Consider the following 18,965-nt stretch of genomic DNA (forward strand, 5'->3'; position numbering starts at 1 on the left):
TTTCACTGCTGAAGAAAAGGAGGCCCCCAGGGTTCAGTTACTCGAGAAACAGCAGTGCTGCACATGTGCTGGAGATCCTGATTTCTGTTAGGATTTAGGGAAAAGACATGCAAAAGTCTATGGCCTGGGGCCTGGAATTCTTGCTTCCGTTTACTCAGAAGTGAGAGCACAGAGAGCAGGAAAAGCTTTTCATACAAGGGTTAGGTATTTTCCAGTTTATGCACTGCTGAGGCACCATTACGTGTACGTAAATGTACTCTGCATACAAACACCGCAGGATGAAATAGAAGTAAATCACAAGGCTGCCTGAAAATACTATCTCAAAGTCTTCTTTCCGTCAAAGCCGACGGTCATTTCAAGTAGGAAGGCAGTCTACTTCAAAGAAGAAAGGATCTGCAAACCCAGGTCAGGCTGGGGGTTGCTCTGAACCGGCCCTTATCCCCAGCAGTAGCCTGGCAGAGCGGGGTTTAAAAGGCTGGGTTTGCAGCCAGGAAGTTAACAGCACTGTTTAGCCAGACACCACTAGATGGTATGCTCTGCATGCGTCCTCTGGAGTGCATGGTTTCCTGGCTGCACTACAGTCTACTGTCAGCTTCCACATGTATGCAAGGACTGAATAAAATGCAATTTTCTGTTAAAACAAACGTCAGCTATCAGGCTTATGCTGGAATGACTGCTAAATCATGGTGTTTGTTACCTGGGAGGAGAGGAGAGCAAAGGTGGTACTAAATCCCACCTGCTAGGATAAGGGACAGCCAAAACTCCTTTAGTTGGACTCTCCCCTCAGTAGAACAGGTAGTACCCAGAGACAAGAACCAAAACTCGCCCTTCCCTGTGCCTATGATGCTAATGCCACCTTCAAAAGAAAGATCCAAAGTCCTCACCAGTTGATTGCTGGACCAAACCCTGAGGGCAAAAGAAGGGATCTCTTTTCAAGGATTATGATGCTAGGGGAAAACTCTATAGCAGGACCCTATAGGCTGGACACAAAATCTGGCATTAACTTCAACAGGTTTTCAGAAGGACCGAGCTGCTCGGAACTGGCACTTGTTCCTCCCTGCTCCAGGAGTTTTGCTCAAGGTGCACACCGGCCCTCCAACCACAGCTGGATGCTGCGGGACTGTAGGGAGTGACATACCTTTGTTCTGAAGGCATGGGAGCTGGAGGGAGACTGCAAAATACTTGCTTTGCGTTCATTAATCAGGGACTCTCCTGCAATCCCAAGTGCCAACCAATATAGCTCCTTTGCATACTTACAATGGAAATGAGCTTGGTTTATCCAAATGACCTCTCAGAGTAGCTGCCTTTTCAGATAATGACTATGCAAACGTTGTTTCACACAGACCGTGAACAAACATGCCAGGCAGATCTTGCTGTCTGGGCCTAGTCACTCCCATCTATTTCTGTTTTTCCATGCAAATGTAACCTTTCAGGCCTGGGACTTGTCCTCCATGGCAGGCTCACATCTACTTGCAAGCCCGTCAGATGCTTGAAGCATGTCCACTGACTCCTTGGACCAGCACCTTCATCTTAATCGCTCCCTACCTTTCACATTGGTATAAGCAGGTGGCTCGCTTTCAAGTGAACAGCACCCCAAGAATCGATCAAATGCTACAGGCAGCAGCTGCGACTACCTTTGAAGCTGGGTGCTCTACAACCGAAGTCTTGGGCTAGATAATTAAAGCAGCAGACAAAGGCCTTAGGCAAGTGCTTTTGATTAGCAACACATGTATGATCTATCTGTGTAGACTTGCCACCCTGAATCTGCGTAGGACCACAGAAATAAGAGATGGCAGGCACAGCGAGGATCTCTAACCCATTCCAATAGCATGGCACGACAGCTCCTAAAGACTTGACAGGGTCCTACCTGCACCTCAAATGCTCCACAAAATAGGGCTAATTACTCACTTGGTACTCATAATTTGTGTTACAGAGCATTTTGATGAAGGTCGCATTCTAGCTGTCCTTGTATTACAGCCTGGTAGGGAGCAGATTTTGCTTTTCAGATAAAAGCTGAGAACAGAAACAGTAAGGCAATACGAGAGAGAGCTTAGCTCTCCAAATCAGGGCTGCAGGACAAACTGCATACTCGCAAACATCACCCAGCCTCAGATCTCTCTGCTTTTTTATACTTTGCATGGGGATGAAGACCCAGAGGGAAAAGGTGTAGTTGTGCCAGAGACACATACATTCTCTGCACTTTGACTTAGAGCAGGGGTCCTCACACTACGGCCCGCGGGCCGGATACGGCCCCCCAGGGTCCTCAATCCGGCTCCCGGTATTTACAGACTCCCCCTGACCCCCCTCCCCGCCAGGGGTTGGGGGGGGAAACCAAGCAGCCACAGATGGCTGCCTGCCACTTCATCCGCGCGCCGGCCCCCTGGTTAAAAAGTTTGAGGACCCCTGCCTTAGAGGCTGAGTTTGAGAGCCTTTCTTTAAATCCATGCCTGATTTCAGTGCAGGAAGAATTAAGTACTATTTTACAGCATATGGGACTTGCACGAATATTTGTGCCTTTCAGCATGTTTAAACTCCGCTGTTGTACAAACAGCATGAAATATGGGCTGTGCTGCTCTGTCCAGCGCAGCGTAGGATGTTTATAATTTACAGGCAGGCAGGCAGAGCTGCTTTTGACACAAAGGTAGGAGGCGTGTGAAGGGAGGCACAGACAGGCAACTACCTGCCTGTGGCTCCTTGGGATCTGTGATCTTCGCAACATTGTCTGTAATTACCAGGTAACCAATGTGAAGCAACCACAGGGACAAATTAGAAGGCCCTGCAAAGGCCCTGGGAGACAGGGCACCTAAGCCTACAGCAAGAACTGCAGGGGCCATCGCTCGCTGAAATGTAGCCGCAATAAAAGAGGAAAATGTTTCCTCCTCTCCTGCTCTGCTCTCCTCCCATCCAAGTCGTTGCGTGGAAGTTGTGCTGACTGAGCTGCTGAGGTGCACATGGCTTTCAGCAGGTCAGTGAAACGGTAAGGCGTAGGGGGAAAAAAGTAACCAATGTTTCTTTGGAGGCAGTGAGTGCTGACAGCAGGTAAACTGGGTGAATTTGCTTCAGTGAAGAGGAAAATCCTAGGGTGAAACCTCGTCACTAGCTAGACTCTGTTCCTAACCTGCGCTGTCCTTGCTTATCACTTGACCTCTCCCTTTTCCTTCCTTGCTATGGGACAGGGACTGCCTATTGCAACCTGTACGCTCAGCATTTGGCATAATATAGACCCGCCTCGGGGCTGTGGAAGATTTGTACTCGGATTTGCAGTGAGTACTCAGGTTAGCTCTCTGGTCAGTCTGGGTCATCCTAACAAAGCTTCACAGGTGGCCTAAATGCACCAAGCCCCCACGCAACTTGGGACCTCCAAAAGCTGATATCATATTAAAGTCCACTTTACTTTAGGGCTTATTATTATGTCAGAAATGTAACCAGCAAATAAATGGTGGTGTGTGCTGAATTTACCTTCTTCTCATTGATGTCCAGCAGCTCCTCCTCCTCATCTATTTCTTCTGGCAAGTCCTTGATTTTATTCAGCAATTCTGCTTTGGGTGCTGAAACGTTGTAATAAGCAGGACAGGTGACCAGGGTTACAGGAGCTTCCTTTTCTTCTCTCCTACATCACAGCGAAGAAAAAGGAGGAGTTGAGTCCGAGCCTGACTTTTACCCATGCCTAGATTCATGGTTTTCCAGCGCTCCCTCTTTGGTACCTTCCCAGTGCTATTAACCACCAAGGAAAGGGCCGATTTCTGCCATCAGAGGGTGCATGTCAGCTGCTTTCCTCTCCCCTGCGCCAACAGCACAGCTGTGCTGTGGACATGTTCGCTAGTTAGCAACTCCATAGAGGACTAGATCCTAGCTGAAGGTAAATCAGCACAGCTCTGCTGGTGATGGCTAGCCTGACCATCTTTCTGGCTTGGTGCATTACAACTTATTTCTGTACGGTTGCCCAGCTGTCACGTGGGAGTCTCTACCTCAAAAAAAGAATCACACTAGAGAACTTGGGCTGATATTTGCACCCCCCTGTAATAAGTAGGTGCCCTCATCCCTCCTTCCAAAATTTGGCCTCTCATTATCTTTCTGCCTGTCACTGTTTTGGTCCTGATTTTACTGTCATCTCTCTGTCACTGTGCGTTGGACTGACTTGCTTCAGATTACAAAGGTTAAGAAAGCAAAATCAAATAACATCTCCACAGATGATTCATTTCTGCCTGTTACCAAGCTCTGCATCACTATCTATGCAGCCCAGCAAGGTGAGCTCAAAGGCCACATATACAGCTGAGCTCATGAGAAAGGGCATTCAGAAGTGCCCTGCCAGTCCTCGCGCCTGGGAATTGAGAAACTCACTCTCCGCCAACATCCACCTATACAGATGCAAAAAATCCAGGCTTGTCCTTATAAGCAAGCAAGCAGCGAATCCTGCTGCAACATTAGCCCACAACTCAAACAAGCAGCGCTTACGTGTCATCTTCAATGGCTGTCCTGCTAACTTTCTTCAGCGTCATCTTCCTTTTCATGTTGTTCTCCTTCAGCAAGCTGGTTCCACTGGGGAAAAGCCCTTCCATTAAGTCCATGGTTGTCTTCATTTTGGAATCCGGATCCAGGATATCAGCCAGAGACTTGTCTTTATGGACAATTTCTTTTGCTAGAGCCTCTGACTTAATATCCTCTGGGGACTTTTTCTTTGTCTTCACTGGAGGTGCTGCGCTGAGTATCTCGGAGTCCAGGCTGCCATTTTCTGACTCTCTGGTGATGACTGCTGTCTCTCTGTGGTTGCCTTCAGGTTGAGTTACAGCCTGTCTATCAGCACTTTGAGGCCCTTCAGAAGAAGCAGGTAATGGGTGCTGCTTATCCACAGCAGATGGAGAGCTAGTCCTCTTTGATGCAGGTGGCAAGAGGGGCCAATTATTCTCACCAGTATTGGTGCCCAATCCTGGTATCTCCCTCTCAGCCAGGACTTTGGGAAAGCTTTTGAAGCTGCTATGGACAGAAAAATTCTGTGAGATGAAGATAAATTTACCACACAGGACCATTGTGAACACATGGTGAAGGCCTACAACAAGTAGGTTTTCCTTCTCTCTCACTTATTTTTGCATCTTACTGTTCATTTCAACACAGACAGGCCCACAGTATGTAGCTACTGGCACCAGAAGCATATTGTCCCTTCAGCCTGGACACTGCCATTTTGTTATTCCAACACAGAAAGAACCAGTGAGTGACAAGTCACTTTGTTTTCTGCTCAAAGGCTGGGGACGTTGCATCTCACCATCCTGAGCAGCCTATACTTATTTGTCCTCTGAATGTTGGAAAAGCCAACCACTACCACAGCCCTGTCCAGATTCTTCCCAAATGGAAATAAGAGCAGCTCCTCGGAGTGAGGGAAGCTGTGCTGTGTTAGACCAGCTGGGCACCTAGCCCAAAGTCCTATCCTTCAGGAAAAATTCAATATACAGTATGACTGTGACATATTTGTGTTGTTGCTTCTTGGCAGATGGTCACTGTTTCATAACAGCGTTATTTTGTGCCAGGTCTAAAATATATTCTAACTGTTTAGAAAAACCATAATGGATTTTCATAGCTCTCTCTCAAAAGCCAGTAACTGGAAGGAGTCAGCAGCCATTTTAATCCTTCATGCTGGCACGAGTAAGAAGCAACTCCACTGAAATCTGTACGGTAACTGCAGGGAGGAGACCAGCATAGTTTCTCACCCATAACCCCCTTTGCCTTGCTGGCTAAGCACCTGCCACAGTGCATCTGTTGATGGGCTGTAAAGCTTTTTGCCTTCTTGCTTAGTGCCCTGACCTGGCCACATCGTTTGACAATGCTCGTGGCAGCCAGCGAAGTCTAGTGGCAGTGAGTCTGTCTGTCCCTCTCCCCTTACAACGCATGCACTCCTCTGCAAGCTTCCTGCACAGCTAGCAGCTGTGGGTAGGTCGTCATGGCACGCAGAGCTGCCATCAGTCACATTTGTCTGGAGCCCCGCATATCTTACTGTATATGGCCCGACAGCGCCCGAGATGCTGTGTTACAGCCCTCCCTTACCTCACTTTGGCCTCCTCTGTGAGCCTGGTGGATTTGTCTCCAGCTGTCCCATTCCCCTCAAGCGCCGCCGGTGGAGGGGGAGGTGGGAATTCCTCCGTGCTGTTTGCAGAAGTGCAAGAGCTCAGCTCAGGAAAAGGACGGGATGGCAGTGGGGGAGAGAAAGGTGGTGCAACTACACCCGGCTGGGAAGGCATGACAAACACCTCGTCGTCTTCATCGTCCTGCAGCAATGGCGGGGGTGTGAGCTGCAGGGCCGACTCCGAGATGCGGAGATGGGTTGTTCCCTGGGGAGAAGGAGTCTCTGGGTCAGAAGAAGTGCTGCTCTGTGTTGGCAGGGACTGCCACCTGTGGGAGAACTTTGGCCCAGCTGCTGGAGGAGACACCGTAGCCCTTGGGTAGCTGTCCTTGACTGAATGAGCCCACACCACTTTAGGTGGGAGGGATCTGTGAAGTAGCCCAGCTTTCCTTCTCCACATCATTTCTTCTGTGGGAATCTCAGGGGATCTATCCTGGACAGCATCCAAAGACTGTGCCTGAATATTACCATTGCCCTCAGGGGGAGCGGCATCTCGTTTGGCATGGTGCTGTCTCAGAGCCTGGCCATCACCCACACTCTGGAAGTCTGAGGGAGTCTGGGTGGGCGTATTAGGGGAGGACTGGCCAGATCCAGCAGTAAGGTTAAGGAATAAGGGTTTAAAGCCTTGCTTTTGCTCAGGATAGTGACTCCTTGCCTCTGTTGGGGATGGGACAAACGCAGAAGTCCTGCTATCTGGCCTGGAAAGTTCTGAGAGCTTGTGGTTCTCTGTCAGTGTGGCAGACCCGGTGACAACCTCGCTGCTGTGGTGAGGGTGGGGATAATAACTTGTGAACGCCCATTTTTCTGCGTGGCTTCTTTCTTTCTTGCTGAAAGACCTAAATATCAAGAGACAGACCACGATAAGATTAATAGTTAATCAATGAGCAAGAAAAGCTATTGTGCACCTCCTTAATTAGCAAATTATGCAACCATATCAGAGGCCTGGGTCTGTGCCTGCTGATCCAGGTGAGGTGCAATTGTGCTTTGAAACTGGTAGTAAAATCCCGTCTACTAATGCTAGGGACACAGAGCCAGATCCATTCCCCCTCACCATCTCTTATAATTTTCAGTGCGTGCTAGACCACACACACATGTGCACACACATAGCAAGCATCCCAGTAATAACTGAATAGAAAAAAAATTAGGAAAACCTAAGTGCCTGGCTTCCTTTCCAGCCTTGCTTTGATTTTTCTTTTTTTGTACAGATGGGGCTAGTAGCAACTGCTGTTAAGATAGACAACTTAACATTATCCACCATCAGTCCATTCTCAACTGCAGGAAATTTTAAGAATTTTAGCTTCACTTTGCTTAATGAATGTATCTGTACACCACTAAATCCCAATACACCTCCATCCACTGATCACACAATGATGCCAAATAAAGGAGAATTGATTTCAGTAAAGGAAATTTAACAAACTTATTCAGACCTCTGAAAGCTTAGAGCCAAATTCAGAATCAATAAAAAAGTTTAATGGGCCGGAATTTCCCATAATATTACCTTCTCCTTTCAGAAAGGTGCCATTAAAATGATTCAACTGTCCCTGAGAACAAAGCAAGGCCAAAAAAATGCACTATTTTGACCGTGAAGAAAAATAATTTAAAAAAGCTCTTAGAGCCTTGGTATCCTGTTAGAAAAAAAGAGCTCTTCTCGGATTGGCAGATGTTACAAAACCCAAAGCCCATACTTTTCAACTGCAAATGGATGTTAAGGCTGCAAAGCCAGCAGATTAAATTATTCCTTCCAGGTCTTCTAAGATCATCTCAATTGAGTCTGAGAAACAGTGTCTGGCCTTTGAAGTGAGGATCCTGCTCAGAATACAGTCAAACCCACTTGCCTGTATGGCTATTCAGCTGGAAAACAAAACGAGCAGTAATAATACCACTAGCAGATGTGAGAGAAGATGGCCAAAAACATGAACCCATACCACAAAACAATAAAATACAATAAAGCTCTCCTGCCAATATATTTTCTGTTCTTGAGATGCACTGTTCAAATAATCCAACACTGCCAATCTGTGATGTTTGTGACTTGGGCTGCAAATTTGCTCTCAGATGTACTGGTACAAAGTAAGTATAACTCTGTCAAAGACATGGGTCGTTCCAGCTTTATTCTGGTGTAACCGAGAATAGAATTTGGCAGCCTTTGCCCGGGGGTGGGGAAACTTCCCAGACAGACTGCTCTTGGTATTGTCTGTGGTTCCTGGACAGTAGCAATGTGTGTTCTTTTCAGATGCTCAGTGTTTGTCAGAAACGGCAGATGGTAATTCTCTAATTGAAAGATCTCTCCTACTGTGGAAGGAATTGTGGATTCTAAAACTGGTGGAGCAAGAACCGTTCGCAACAGTGCTTACGAGACAGCTGTTGTATGACACCTGGGGAGCAGTGCACGAGCACAGAGCGTAAGTCATGGAGCACATGCAACCAGACCAAGTGATTGCTGACCAGGGTTTCTGTAACTTCACTGTTTGACGTTTTTCCTCCTTGAGCAAGAGAAGTGGCAGGGGTGGTCCCATCTCCTCTCCAGCACATTAAGCAGCTGGGTCCCAAGGAAGCCTAGAAGCACAATTCCTACTGCCTGCTACTGCCTTCCCTGAAGGGCCTGTGCACGGAGCACGCTGCAGACAGCGAGAGGATGGTGATGGTCAGATGCGAGAGGACTGGCTAGAAATCAGCTGTGTTGGGCTGACAATCACAGGAGACAGCAAAGATTGCATTTCTTAAGGGATGGATTAAAGACCTGACAATAATCCCGTATGAACCAGACTGTGAAATACTCACACCGAGGCCCGGGAACATTCAACAGTGCCTGAATAGGGGAACTCCTTCTGTGACTCATTGACACATGGGTAAGCTCCAGGTCTACCCGTCCCTTTCGGTCTGTGAAAGATTCAGATCCCATTCTCAGTGGGAGTTAAATGTAAAACTTCTACCAGCTTCAGCAGCGCACGACCATAGCCCTCTAGCTTCCAAAACCCATACTTGTTCTCTTTCAGGTCATTTCAGGTGCACTAACATAAGAAAAATGACTTGGCAGCTAAGACTCGTAGGGAAGGATTTGCAGTCTGTATAGTGGGACCCTGTGTCCTCAGAGCCCAGGGCTTTTTCCTGTCTTCTCCCATCCTTTTGTTTTATCTTTTGGGACAATCCAATTCTGATCAAGAAAGCAACCTCACGTTCCCAGAAGAAATGTGTTTACAGAGCATGCAGGATGTGTATGCAGCAGAAACATCATAAAACTGTTAACACCAATAATCTTTGTGCAGTGAAGCATGAAAATGAGAAACCTACATTTCGTGCCCCAGTAAACTTCAGTTTGGGTGTTCAATCTGTTACTTGGAAAATAGGTTGGGGCCGGGGTGTGTGTGGCGGGAAGAAAGCCTCAAGTAGTTATTGAGAAGAATGGTGAAATGCCATCTCTAGAAGAAATGGGGAGGCAGAATGAACTAAACCAGCTGTATTGTTCTCTTAGGGAAAAAAATGGAAAAGTTATTCCAAATCAAAGTAAACGGGTGTGTTTTAAATAATCATTAAGGGATGTGCATGAAGGCAGACTGAGTCTCTCTAAAACAACATTTACGTCTTCTTAGGGGCAAAAATGGCCAGCCACCCAGAACCAAGATCCAGCTAAACTAGGAGCCTTCCTCTACTCCTAGCTGAGTACTACTGACCCAGAGCTGAGGGGTGAGACCTTTGGAGACAGCGTTGTTAACTCCCACTATGACAACAGAGTGGGCTGACATCTACTGCAAGTTTGTGAGAAACAGAGCTCCTTTGTGAATAATTCTTTCGGTCCTTCTTGATGGTTTTTACTGTAATATGAGTTAGCTGTTTGGGCACTCAGAGCTCAGGGCAAACATCTATTTATTATTTCGATGTAAATACAGCAAGATCAACTTCAGTTCTAGTTAACTTCAAAACAATCCACTGCTAAGTGGATAGTTACATAAGTTCTAATAATATAGTTTTATGATTACACTTTTCTATTTTTAAGAAACATTTCTCTCTCCCCTGCTGCTGAACAAAATATCCTGTCTACCTAAAGGAAAACAGCCTCAAAGCAAGCTCCTAGTTCAGCAAGATAAATGAAATCTCCTGGTTTTAATCCACACAAATGTTCGCTTGCTTTTGGGGATGCAGCATCCTGGACCAGAGAATACCAGAGCGGGACATCAAGGTATTTTTTCCTTTAGAATCCTTCAGTTATGACAGCATCTGGATGTGAGTTCTAACAGCAGATCAAACACATTTTGGAAGTTAAGTAACTGGGAATCTGCTGCAGAAACATGGTCCAAGTGACACGAGGAGGACTTGATAGTGAATTAACGTCTATCGTGAAAAAAAGGGTTCACAGCAACTTACTCCTCCTGACTCTGCCAGTCACAGCACACCCACAACCGTGTCCATGCAGATGTTTTCTTTAGTTTGTCATGATCCATCTGTTTATATAGACAACACAGGACAACTGCTGCTGGCAGCAGGATGGCAAGAGCTGATCCTGCAGTGACAAAAGGGACATTAACATATACCCACCTGGCTCCTGCGCTGATCACATAGAAAGGATCTCTCACCATGGGGCCAAATTCACTGCTTTCCCTTCTCAGCAGGTCCTGGAGGGCAAAGACAGTATTAGCAGTGAGCAGAAAGCGAAACAAAATAACAAATCACCGATGCTTCCTAGAAAGAAGAGAGCACAGCTTGTGCCGTATACACATGGGTGGAATACTCCAGCATGGCTTACTGCTCTCCAGCACCCTCCTCTTGCTTAGAGGACCTGTCTGCCTTTTTCTGGATGGACTGTGGACCAACAGGCAGACTTATTCAGAAAAATGTGTTTTTAAAACCTCTCAGCAAGTCCTTGACTCTTCTAAAAACATGCTGAACAGTATCAGTGGGATCTGGGTGTTCACCTCTGTTCTACATGCAAGAAGAAGCTGAGACATCACTGAAGCAGCCTTAACCGGGGAAGCTAAACAGTGAACAATCTGTGCCAAAACAGGACTGAAGCGCTGCAGAGATACTGAATGCCACAAAAGCTGGACACTCCAGCCACAGGCAGAGGTGCTGAAAACCATCACAAAGTCTGGCACTTGGTTCTTTTGAAAACCAAAGGGCAGGAACTACCTCTTCTTTAGGCATTTCTGTCATCTAATACCAGATAAATTTTGCAGCTGAAATGCCTCTGTGAATCTGACTCTCTTTGCCCTAGAGCTCCCACCATCGGACACCAGGCTATTATGAGACATGAAAGCAAATGCTCAGCCTGCTTTTGAAGAGGCTGGTATTTTCTCCCGTGCGATCTCTCCAGCAGAAAGCATTTCACTGCCCCCTTCCCCACACCCTTAGTAATTTGCTTTTTTGGTCAGTGCTGCTGCAGAGGGAGAGAAGCACAGATCTTGATTTAGGAGCCTGGGAGCTGGGAGATATGCAGGCTAAGACAGACTAAAAAAGCAGAGAGGAAGGAAGGCTGAGAATGTGTTCTGAAGACTGAGTGCTAATAATTCCATATGGCTATCAAATTCTTTATATCTTTGAACAAATCCCTACAGTGACAGTGCAATGTGATTTATATGCAGCCTGAAAGAAACATTAGACACGGTACACCGGGCCCTGAAAAGCATACAGTGAGGCAGAGAAGTTTGCTGCTAAACTGGAAATAAACATTACCTACAAAAAATGGGAAAAGGCCAAAAATAAAAACTTTTACAAAATTAAAAATCACCTTGTTGCTTTGGCTTTGTCCCACACTTTCATAGCTGTGGTTTTGTATTGGAGACAGATCAGAAACAAACGTAATTAAAAGAGCCCTTAAACATATACTTCCCTTTCAAACAGACACTTATGGATTGATGTACATGTTGGAAGTCAAACATGCTTTCTTGAATTAGGATGTAAGAACAGGATTTTCACAAGTCCCTTGATGCCTATGGGCCTAAATCCTCATTCCAGAAGTGGATACAGCCAAATTGCTCTGGGAAACAGCAGTAAGGGCTCTCTCCCCTCTTCTACATTTGAGCTAAGACCCTGTGAGCGGGTCTGCAGTGCTGTTCATCATCTTCCTCGAGTTAGCTTCCAACACACAGAAACCCTGGTTTGGCTGCTGAACATATGCAAGATTAAAAATGAGCCAGCAAGAGGGAAATTAGGATCTCAAGAGCTGTCCCCTATATGTCCCCTGCCCAAGAGAGTAGGCTGGGTAAAAACGAATTAGGGCTGCTTGTCGTCCAACCTGTCACTAAGAAGCACATTTTGGTGATTTTTCTCTTTCTGGATGCCTGGTTTTGTTGCCACTCTGACTGTTTCAGGAGGCAGAGAGAGTCGCAGCTTGGCCCTCACCCTAACTCTTTCTAAGGACTGTCCTCTTGCTGAATGCAAGGCTTCATGATCACCAAGTGTGAAAAATTGCACAGATGAGTCTGATGCCTGCCTGGTGTGGAAAAATACTGATGATGGGATGAGATGGGAGTGGTTATGGAAATGCATTCTGGTCACTTGATATTCACAAGCTGCTTTTTTAATTCTCTCTATTTAAAAATGTAGCGTGGGATCCGAGGTCTGTTGAGGGAGGACATTTAGAATGAAGCACACAATAAGTCTGGGAGGATGGCTCCTTCCCCCACATCTCAGTTGGGCCTGTTTCTGAGATGTTGCCCAGACCCTCCTTTACAGTACTTAGTACCACTTTGTTGCACCTAGATAATCTGTTCTGGGCTGGTAGCAAGTGCAAGAGTAGCAGATGTCCTGGATCTCAGCTGCCCTGTAAATATGTGAGACTGTCCAAACACTCAGACTATTTGCAGTGAGGAGCCTGTCCACACATTTTGGTTGTTTCCTCTCTCTCCCTGTGACGAATAGAGCCTGGCATGGAAACAGCGATGCAGCAGCAGACCCATCGCCGCTGTAAATCTGTGCAGCTCGATTAGCTGCAGTTACCTAAATAGGTCTGAACAGATTTCAGCCAGCTGAAAAGCTGATCTGGGCAGTTGTTCTTTAAGAAGTTAGCCTGTTTCTGCTATTTACCATCATCAGAGTCAGTTGAATTCCCCACTTGTGACATCAGTGCAATGTTCCCAACCACCAAGCAGGGGACATGGAAAAAGCGGCCAGGGTCTCCACAAAGTTTTCCCTGCAATGTTTCCTTCCAGGGCCGGAGGCAAAACGTAACAGTTACTTAGCCGCGCCTCTGCTGAGCATCTCCCAGCACTGTCAGTCACAGTGGGAGCCAAGGCAATTTCAAGCACCCTTTAATCTTCTCTACTTTGCACCAGGGAAGTGGGCCAAGGCAGAACAGCAGCTACAGCTTATCACTACCTTAACGGCACACCCCACCAGAAAGGTGCTCAGCGCTTCTCAGGTGATGCTGACAGGTAAGAACAGGACACCTCAGATGGGATGTCCACAGCAGCGAGAACACACACACATCTACCAGCATATGCACTGAAATCGCTGAAATAGCCCCAGCAGTAAAAAAGCTGAACAGAAGCGGTACCCTGCCAGCAAGCATTTAAAACAGCATGTTGGTAATTTAAATGCAATAAACTGTCTCTATCTCAACATGCATTTAACCTCATTCTAACCAATGGAGTAATTGCTGTGACTGAACATCAGCCTGTCCTCCGACATCCCCCCTCATTCCCTGGTTCAGAGAGCCCTGCTGGCCTGCACACACGATCCGGCTTCCACATACCTGGTGTTTCTTATCTGCCGTGGGAGATGATCTGGAACGTACATGCACAGGGACTGTCTGATTGTCGTACCTATCAAGCAAGTCTTCTACAGACACTGATTTCCCAGATTTCCTGGCAGTGGAGGGTGTTTCGAAGACCTGCTCCTGCTTCCTGTAGCGAGGCTGGCCCTGCATGCTCAGCGGGTCTGTCTGTGTGCCTCTGGTGAGCTCCACTTTGGCTCTGTAATCCCGGCACCTCTCTGGTTTTGGTCGGCTTATGACCGAGCTGTCCTGGTGCCCTGTCTTCTCATCTCCACTCATATCGAAGCAGCCCATCAGCCCAGGAGGAAGGGTAGAAGATATCCGCCCCGTCCTGGATATCCGCTCTATGGACTCCCTCCGGCGGTAAAGGTTCTGGTCCTGGAGGGAATTCATGCTGGAGGCAGATGAAAGGCTCTGGCTGTCTGGGCCACCTGCCTGTAGGTAGGAGCTGTGGGAGCGCTCCCTCAGCAGTCCAATATCTTGTGAGGATGGCCGTCTCCCTGTCTTGCGCTCGATGTAGTCGGCGAGGGCATTCTGCTGGAGTTGCTTGAGCTCCGGCTTGGAGAGGCTGGCGGTAGAAGAAGCTTTGCTGTCCCTTTCAAAGATCTTACGCCGGTCAGCCACTGTATTCTCCGGGAAGACAAAATGGATGCTTTTCTTCTGGAAGGAGAAGGGCGATGGCTCCCCATCAGAGATGCCCACTTCATTCATCTTCTCTGGCTCCGAGTAAGACCGCTTCTTCTGCTCTGCTGTCAGCCGCTTTCGGCCCCCGATGCGCAAGATGTGCTGTGTCTTGGCGTAGTCCAGAGCAGAGAGGCTGCTTTCTGTTGGTGTGATACTGTGCCTCTCCTTTGGGGTGTGGGGAGATGCTGCCATGCTCCTCGTGCCCACGTGGGCCGAGGCAGGCCTCTGGGTCACCCTCTTGTGTGCACTTCCGAACGGGGGGCTGATGCGACGGAAGGAAGTGGCCCTCAGCACCCTGGACTGAGCATCTTTAATGCTGTTCCTGTAGGCCCTGTTAAATGGTGTGTCCAGCTGCGACCCGTGGGCATCCTGGACGTTATCCTTCCAGAGGATCTCTTTCTCAGGCTCACCTCCCAGCTGGAATGTGCTTTTACTTCTCGGTAGCTGAGCCACCCTTATTTGCACCTCATTTTCAGGACACAGGCTGTAGTATTCGCTAGGTCTTGCCTGCTTCACTGAAGCTGCCATCCGCAGCTCTACAGGGCGCCAGTCAGCCTCTTCCAGCTTCCCATTCCTGATGGAGGGGCTGGAGACCCTGCCTGGCTCACTGGGCAGCTGGCCAGGCTCGTGGAGCTTGCTCCGCATGTCCTCCAGGCTGTGCAGAGAGCACCTTGTGCTGGAGGGCTGGCTCGTCCTGCTCGGCCCGTAGTGCTGACCGAAGCTGGGAATCCCAGCACTCCGGGGCCGCTGACTGCTTTGTTCTCGCTGCTCGAACTTGCTGACCTTCTCCAGCACTGAGCAGCGGGGCTTGCTGGCATCTGGTTTGCCATAGGGAAAGCTTTGGGCGCTGCTAGAGCTAAGCCGACTCCTCCCAAAATCAGAGGTCTTTGGCTGCTGCGGAGAAGGGGGCTCTTCACACTTTGGCTCGGCAGCATGGAATGGAGTGATGCTTGTGTCCTCCTCCTCCTGCCTCGCAAAGGCCTGTGGGTCCACATCACTCCACTGTTTGTGCTCCTGTCCCCTGTGGTCCTTCTCTTTACTGCTGCTGCTCAAGAAGGACAGTTTGGTGCTGGAATAACCCTCACCTGGTTGCATCTCTTTTAGCTCGGAGCTGCTTTGCCTCCTCGAGCTCTCTGGGATGTTCTGCAAGGAAGAGAAGCCATACTGCTTGGGCTTGCTGTGACCCCACTGGTGGTGAGCAGCAGTGTCTCTCTCATTTATCTGTGCATTGCCATTTTTGTCCTCCTGGGATTCAGCCGCCCAGTCCTCTTTGGGCTGGTAATGGGTTTTTCTCTCACTAGCATCCCTCAGCTGGGGCTGCGGAGCTTGAAAAATGTGTTTGGAGGCCTGTACAGTACTTGCGGTCTCTCGGTTGCTGTGTGCTACCTTGTAAGGGGGTAACAACTCCTCCTTTCTCGAGGTGGTCAAGCAGACTTCTGGGCCTGCCAGGCTAGGAGGTTTTTGTGGGAGAAGTTTTGCTGCAGCATCGTGCTTTCTCTCAGCTGCTGGGGGCTGGTAGAAGATGGTTGCTCTGTTTGTAGTGCTTTGGTTTCCATTCTCATCAAAGCCCACGGTGCTGCTGCTGGTTATGGCCTTGTCGTAAGAGACTGGAAGAGGTGGAGGGTACCCACTTTCTTTGGCCAGAGCTGGATAAAGCGTCCCATTATTGCTTGCAGAAGGCTGGGGCACCTGGGCGTAGTGCGGCTCTGGGGAAGGTACTGGGTAGACACCAGTAGGCAGCAGGGGCTGCCCTGGTTGAGCTGGCTGGGAGTAGCTCTGTTTGGGCTTCATGGTGGGGCTGCTCTCCGGACTCTTCTCCACCACAGTGTGCAGATGTCCTTCTCCAAAGGGGGTTTTCAGCAGCGGCCCCTGGGGTAGGGTGCTGACAAGCTGCGGCCAGGCCCCTTTTGGCTGGGTGCGACCAGGCTTGTTCAGATCAAGGCCAGTGCATGAGCTGGGCCTCTCGTGATGTCTGATGGCTGCGTAGCTGTCGCTGCGAGTGGGAGGCAAGGGAGGTCCCTTGGGCGGCTGGCTCTTGCTGTCCAAGGAGCCCTGGCCTGGCTGTGCCCAGGACGGAGCTGCGTTGTGCCGGCTGAAGCCGTGGAGTCTGCCATGGCTGCGACTGTCCAGCGAGGCCCGGCCCTCGCAGCTTGGAAGCAAGGCGGAGGACTTCACCTCATACTCCTCGGAGATCCCTTGCTGGGCATCATAGACTGTCTTGACATACCTGATGTCAGCTTGCCTCATCCCATCTTGCAGGCCACCTCGGGACTGCATGCTGTCTGTGGAGCAGGAGTGCTCCTTGCTGAACAACGGAGCGGGATACTCAGGGATGCTGGAGTTGGTGGAGAAGGAGCTGTAGGCAGAGTCTCTCTTGCTGTGGAGGTGCGAGAGCTGGTCAATGCTGTTGCTGGATTTGGCAGGGGATAAGTGACAAGGCTGGTAGCCAGCAGAGGAGTGGTCCAAGCTCTCCATGCTGCCCCGGGAACTGTACTGATCAGGACTTCTCCTCAGGTAGCCATGCTCAAAGCCAGAGAGATCACTGGTCGAGGAGCTGGGGAAGAGCGAGAGAAGAGTAAAAACCCACTGTCAGCAGAGCAGAGGCACAACAACTTATAAAGTGAGCTCAGAAGGAAGTTGTTTAGTTTTGAGATGAAAACCCATATTTGGGCCTTGCTCCATCCCCTGTTTGCAGTCATCCCAGTTCACAAAGAGGAACTGCTTGACATTGCAACACATGGCTCTTATTTACCACAGAAGGGTGGGAGGGAAAGACAGTGCATCTCTGGAGCCAGAGAGGATCAATCCCACCCATCAAACCTATCCAAAGCACTTGGAAAGCTGAATGAGTGCTGACGCCACTGAGGAGGAGGAGAGGAGCACGAGAGGCATTCTGGGGAGGGGGGGGGAATCTAATCTCTTTCTTTTTTCCCCATTTCATTTCTTTTTATGGAGATGAAGGCTATGCCCTGGCAGGCTTCCTGGACATTCAGCTGCCCCAAGGATAGTTTGTTTGCTGCGAGAAAACTAAACTGACAAGACAGAGAAGAGATGCATGTGTTTGTGTGTGGAGGCAAGTGGGGGTGCAACAACAGAAACAGATTGAGAATGCACCAAGAAGTCTTCACAGCCACCTCCTCATGCAGCACAGCAGCTGCAGGTACACCTTGGCACCTGCTCTGAGATACATGTGTGTCAAGAGGACTCGTGGCCACCAGAGATGTGCTCAAAATGAAGGATATTCAGACATTTATCAGCGTAAAGGGAGCTCCTTGTGCTGCCCACAGTTCTTTTTACACCTCACAAGGGGATATCACAAACGTATGTGGAGTTTCCCCTGGCTAATCTCTCCTCCCAGATTCAAGCAGGTACACTGAGGATGGGGGAGCATAGCTTGAGGATTTCACTTCCCTTCCCTTTGTTCCCAGCTCCCCTCCCTTAGATACCGCTTTCTCTAGTTGCTTGTGCAACTACATGGACCATCCTGGCAGAGCCGCAGGAAAGCACCAGGAAAGGAAAGCCTGCTGTCTCACGCGAAGGGCAGCAGTGCAAGGCTCAGAGCTGGAAGCAGGACTAGAGAGGAGCCTGGGTTTGCCAGAGTGCAAGCTGCAGCCTCAGCTGGCACAAGGAGAGGCAAACTCTGTTTCTGCATGCTGTGCTCCACCCGGGTAACAAAACCAAACCTGCTCCATGCAGTGAGGGAGCTGGGGATGCACGGCAGCCCTGGGAATCAAGGAGGCAGCAGGTGTTGTGGGTAACCCCCTCCCTAACAAGTGCCTGCTGAAGAGCTTAAAGCTTGCTCCAGATCGTATCCCAGCCGTGGTCACTTCCACCCTGCTGGATTCACACCCACAAGCCCAAGGGACAGACAGGGTGGAAGAAGGGTGCTATGAATGAGGAAGGGCAGAAGGAAGCCTGCCTGCAAGGGGAAAAAGCAGCAGCTCTGCAGAGAGATGCAGAGGAACACAGACACAGGCAGAAAGAGATATGGCAAATCTCAGGATAGAGCTGGTTTACTCATTTAAAAGAACCACTCTATTTTAGTTTCAAATAAATATCTCCCTGGCAATGCCCAGCACAGCCCTGGCCAGCTGGCCACTAGATGCTCCCCGTGCTCCCCTTCAAGCACCCAGGAGACAGAGCCGAGCTGCCAAAGGCTCTGCCAGGAGCTGCAGCGGGGAAGCAAAGCCCCTCGGTGGAAAATGAATATGCTACAGCATCATCTATGCTACAGGCCAGAGACAAACGTGTTTTTTTTCTGCAACCATCTCCTCACTTTTCTTAATGTTCTGTTTTCTCCCCTCTGTCACGGTTCAGTCTCGCCTGTAGAAGAAATGTTTAAATCCCAGTGGCTATAAGGAGAGTTTACAAAACTCACATGGTGCTTCTAGTTTACTATAAGGAGAGTTTACAAAACGCAGCCAAAACCAGCTGTGCCTCATATGACCTTCTTATAACAGCAGT

At 48.9% G+C, this 18,965-nt stretch overlaps 1 protein-coding gene across 4 annotated transcripts in view; it reads right to left on the bottom strand.

Annotated features, from left to right (window-relative positions):
- The window catches only part of SHROOM3 (shroom family member 3), a 60,047-nt gene that overhangs the window by 10,520 nt on the left and 30,562 nt on the right, over positions 1-18,965 (bottom strand). For 3 of the 4 annotated variants that reach the window (XM_040585925.1, XM_040585916.1, XM_040585943.1), the window contains exons 4-8: positions 13,797-17,055; positions 10,643-10,719; positions 6,037-6,948; positions 4,456-4,974; positions 3,460-3,610 (exon numbers count right to left, since the gene is read on the bottom strand). In XM_040585925.1, coding sequence (XP_040441859.1) covers positions 3,460-3,610; positions 4,456-4,974; positions 6,037-6,948; positions 10,643-10,719; positions 13,797-17,055 — 4,918 coding nt within the window. The remainder of the gene's footprint in view (positions 1-3,459; positions 3,611-4,455; positions 4,975-6,036; positions 6,949-10,642; positions 10,720-13,796; positions 17,056-18,965) is intronic. The other variant, XM_040585935.1, reaches the window with a different exon arrangement.

Source organism: Falco naumanni, chromosome 1 (genome assembly GCF_017639655.2).
Source record: "Falco naumanni isolate bFalNau1 chromosome 1, bFalNau1.pat, whole genome shotgun sequence".
Classification (NCBI taxonomy): Eukaryota; Metazoa; Chordata; class Aves; order Falconiformes; family Falconidae; genus Falco; species Falco naumanni.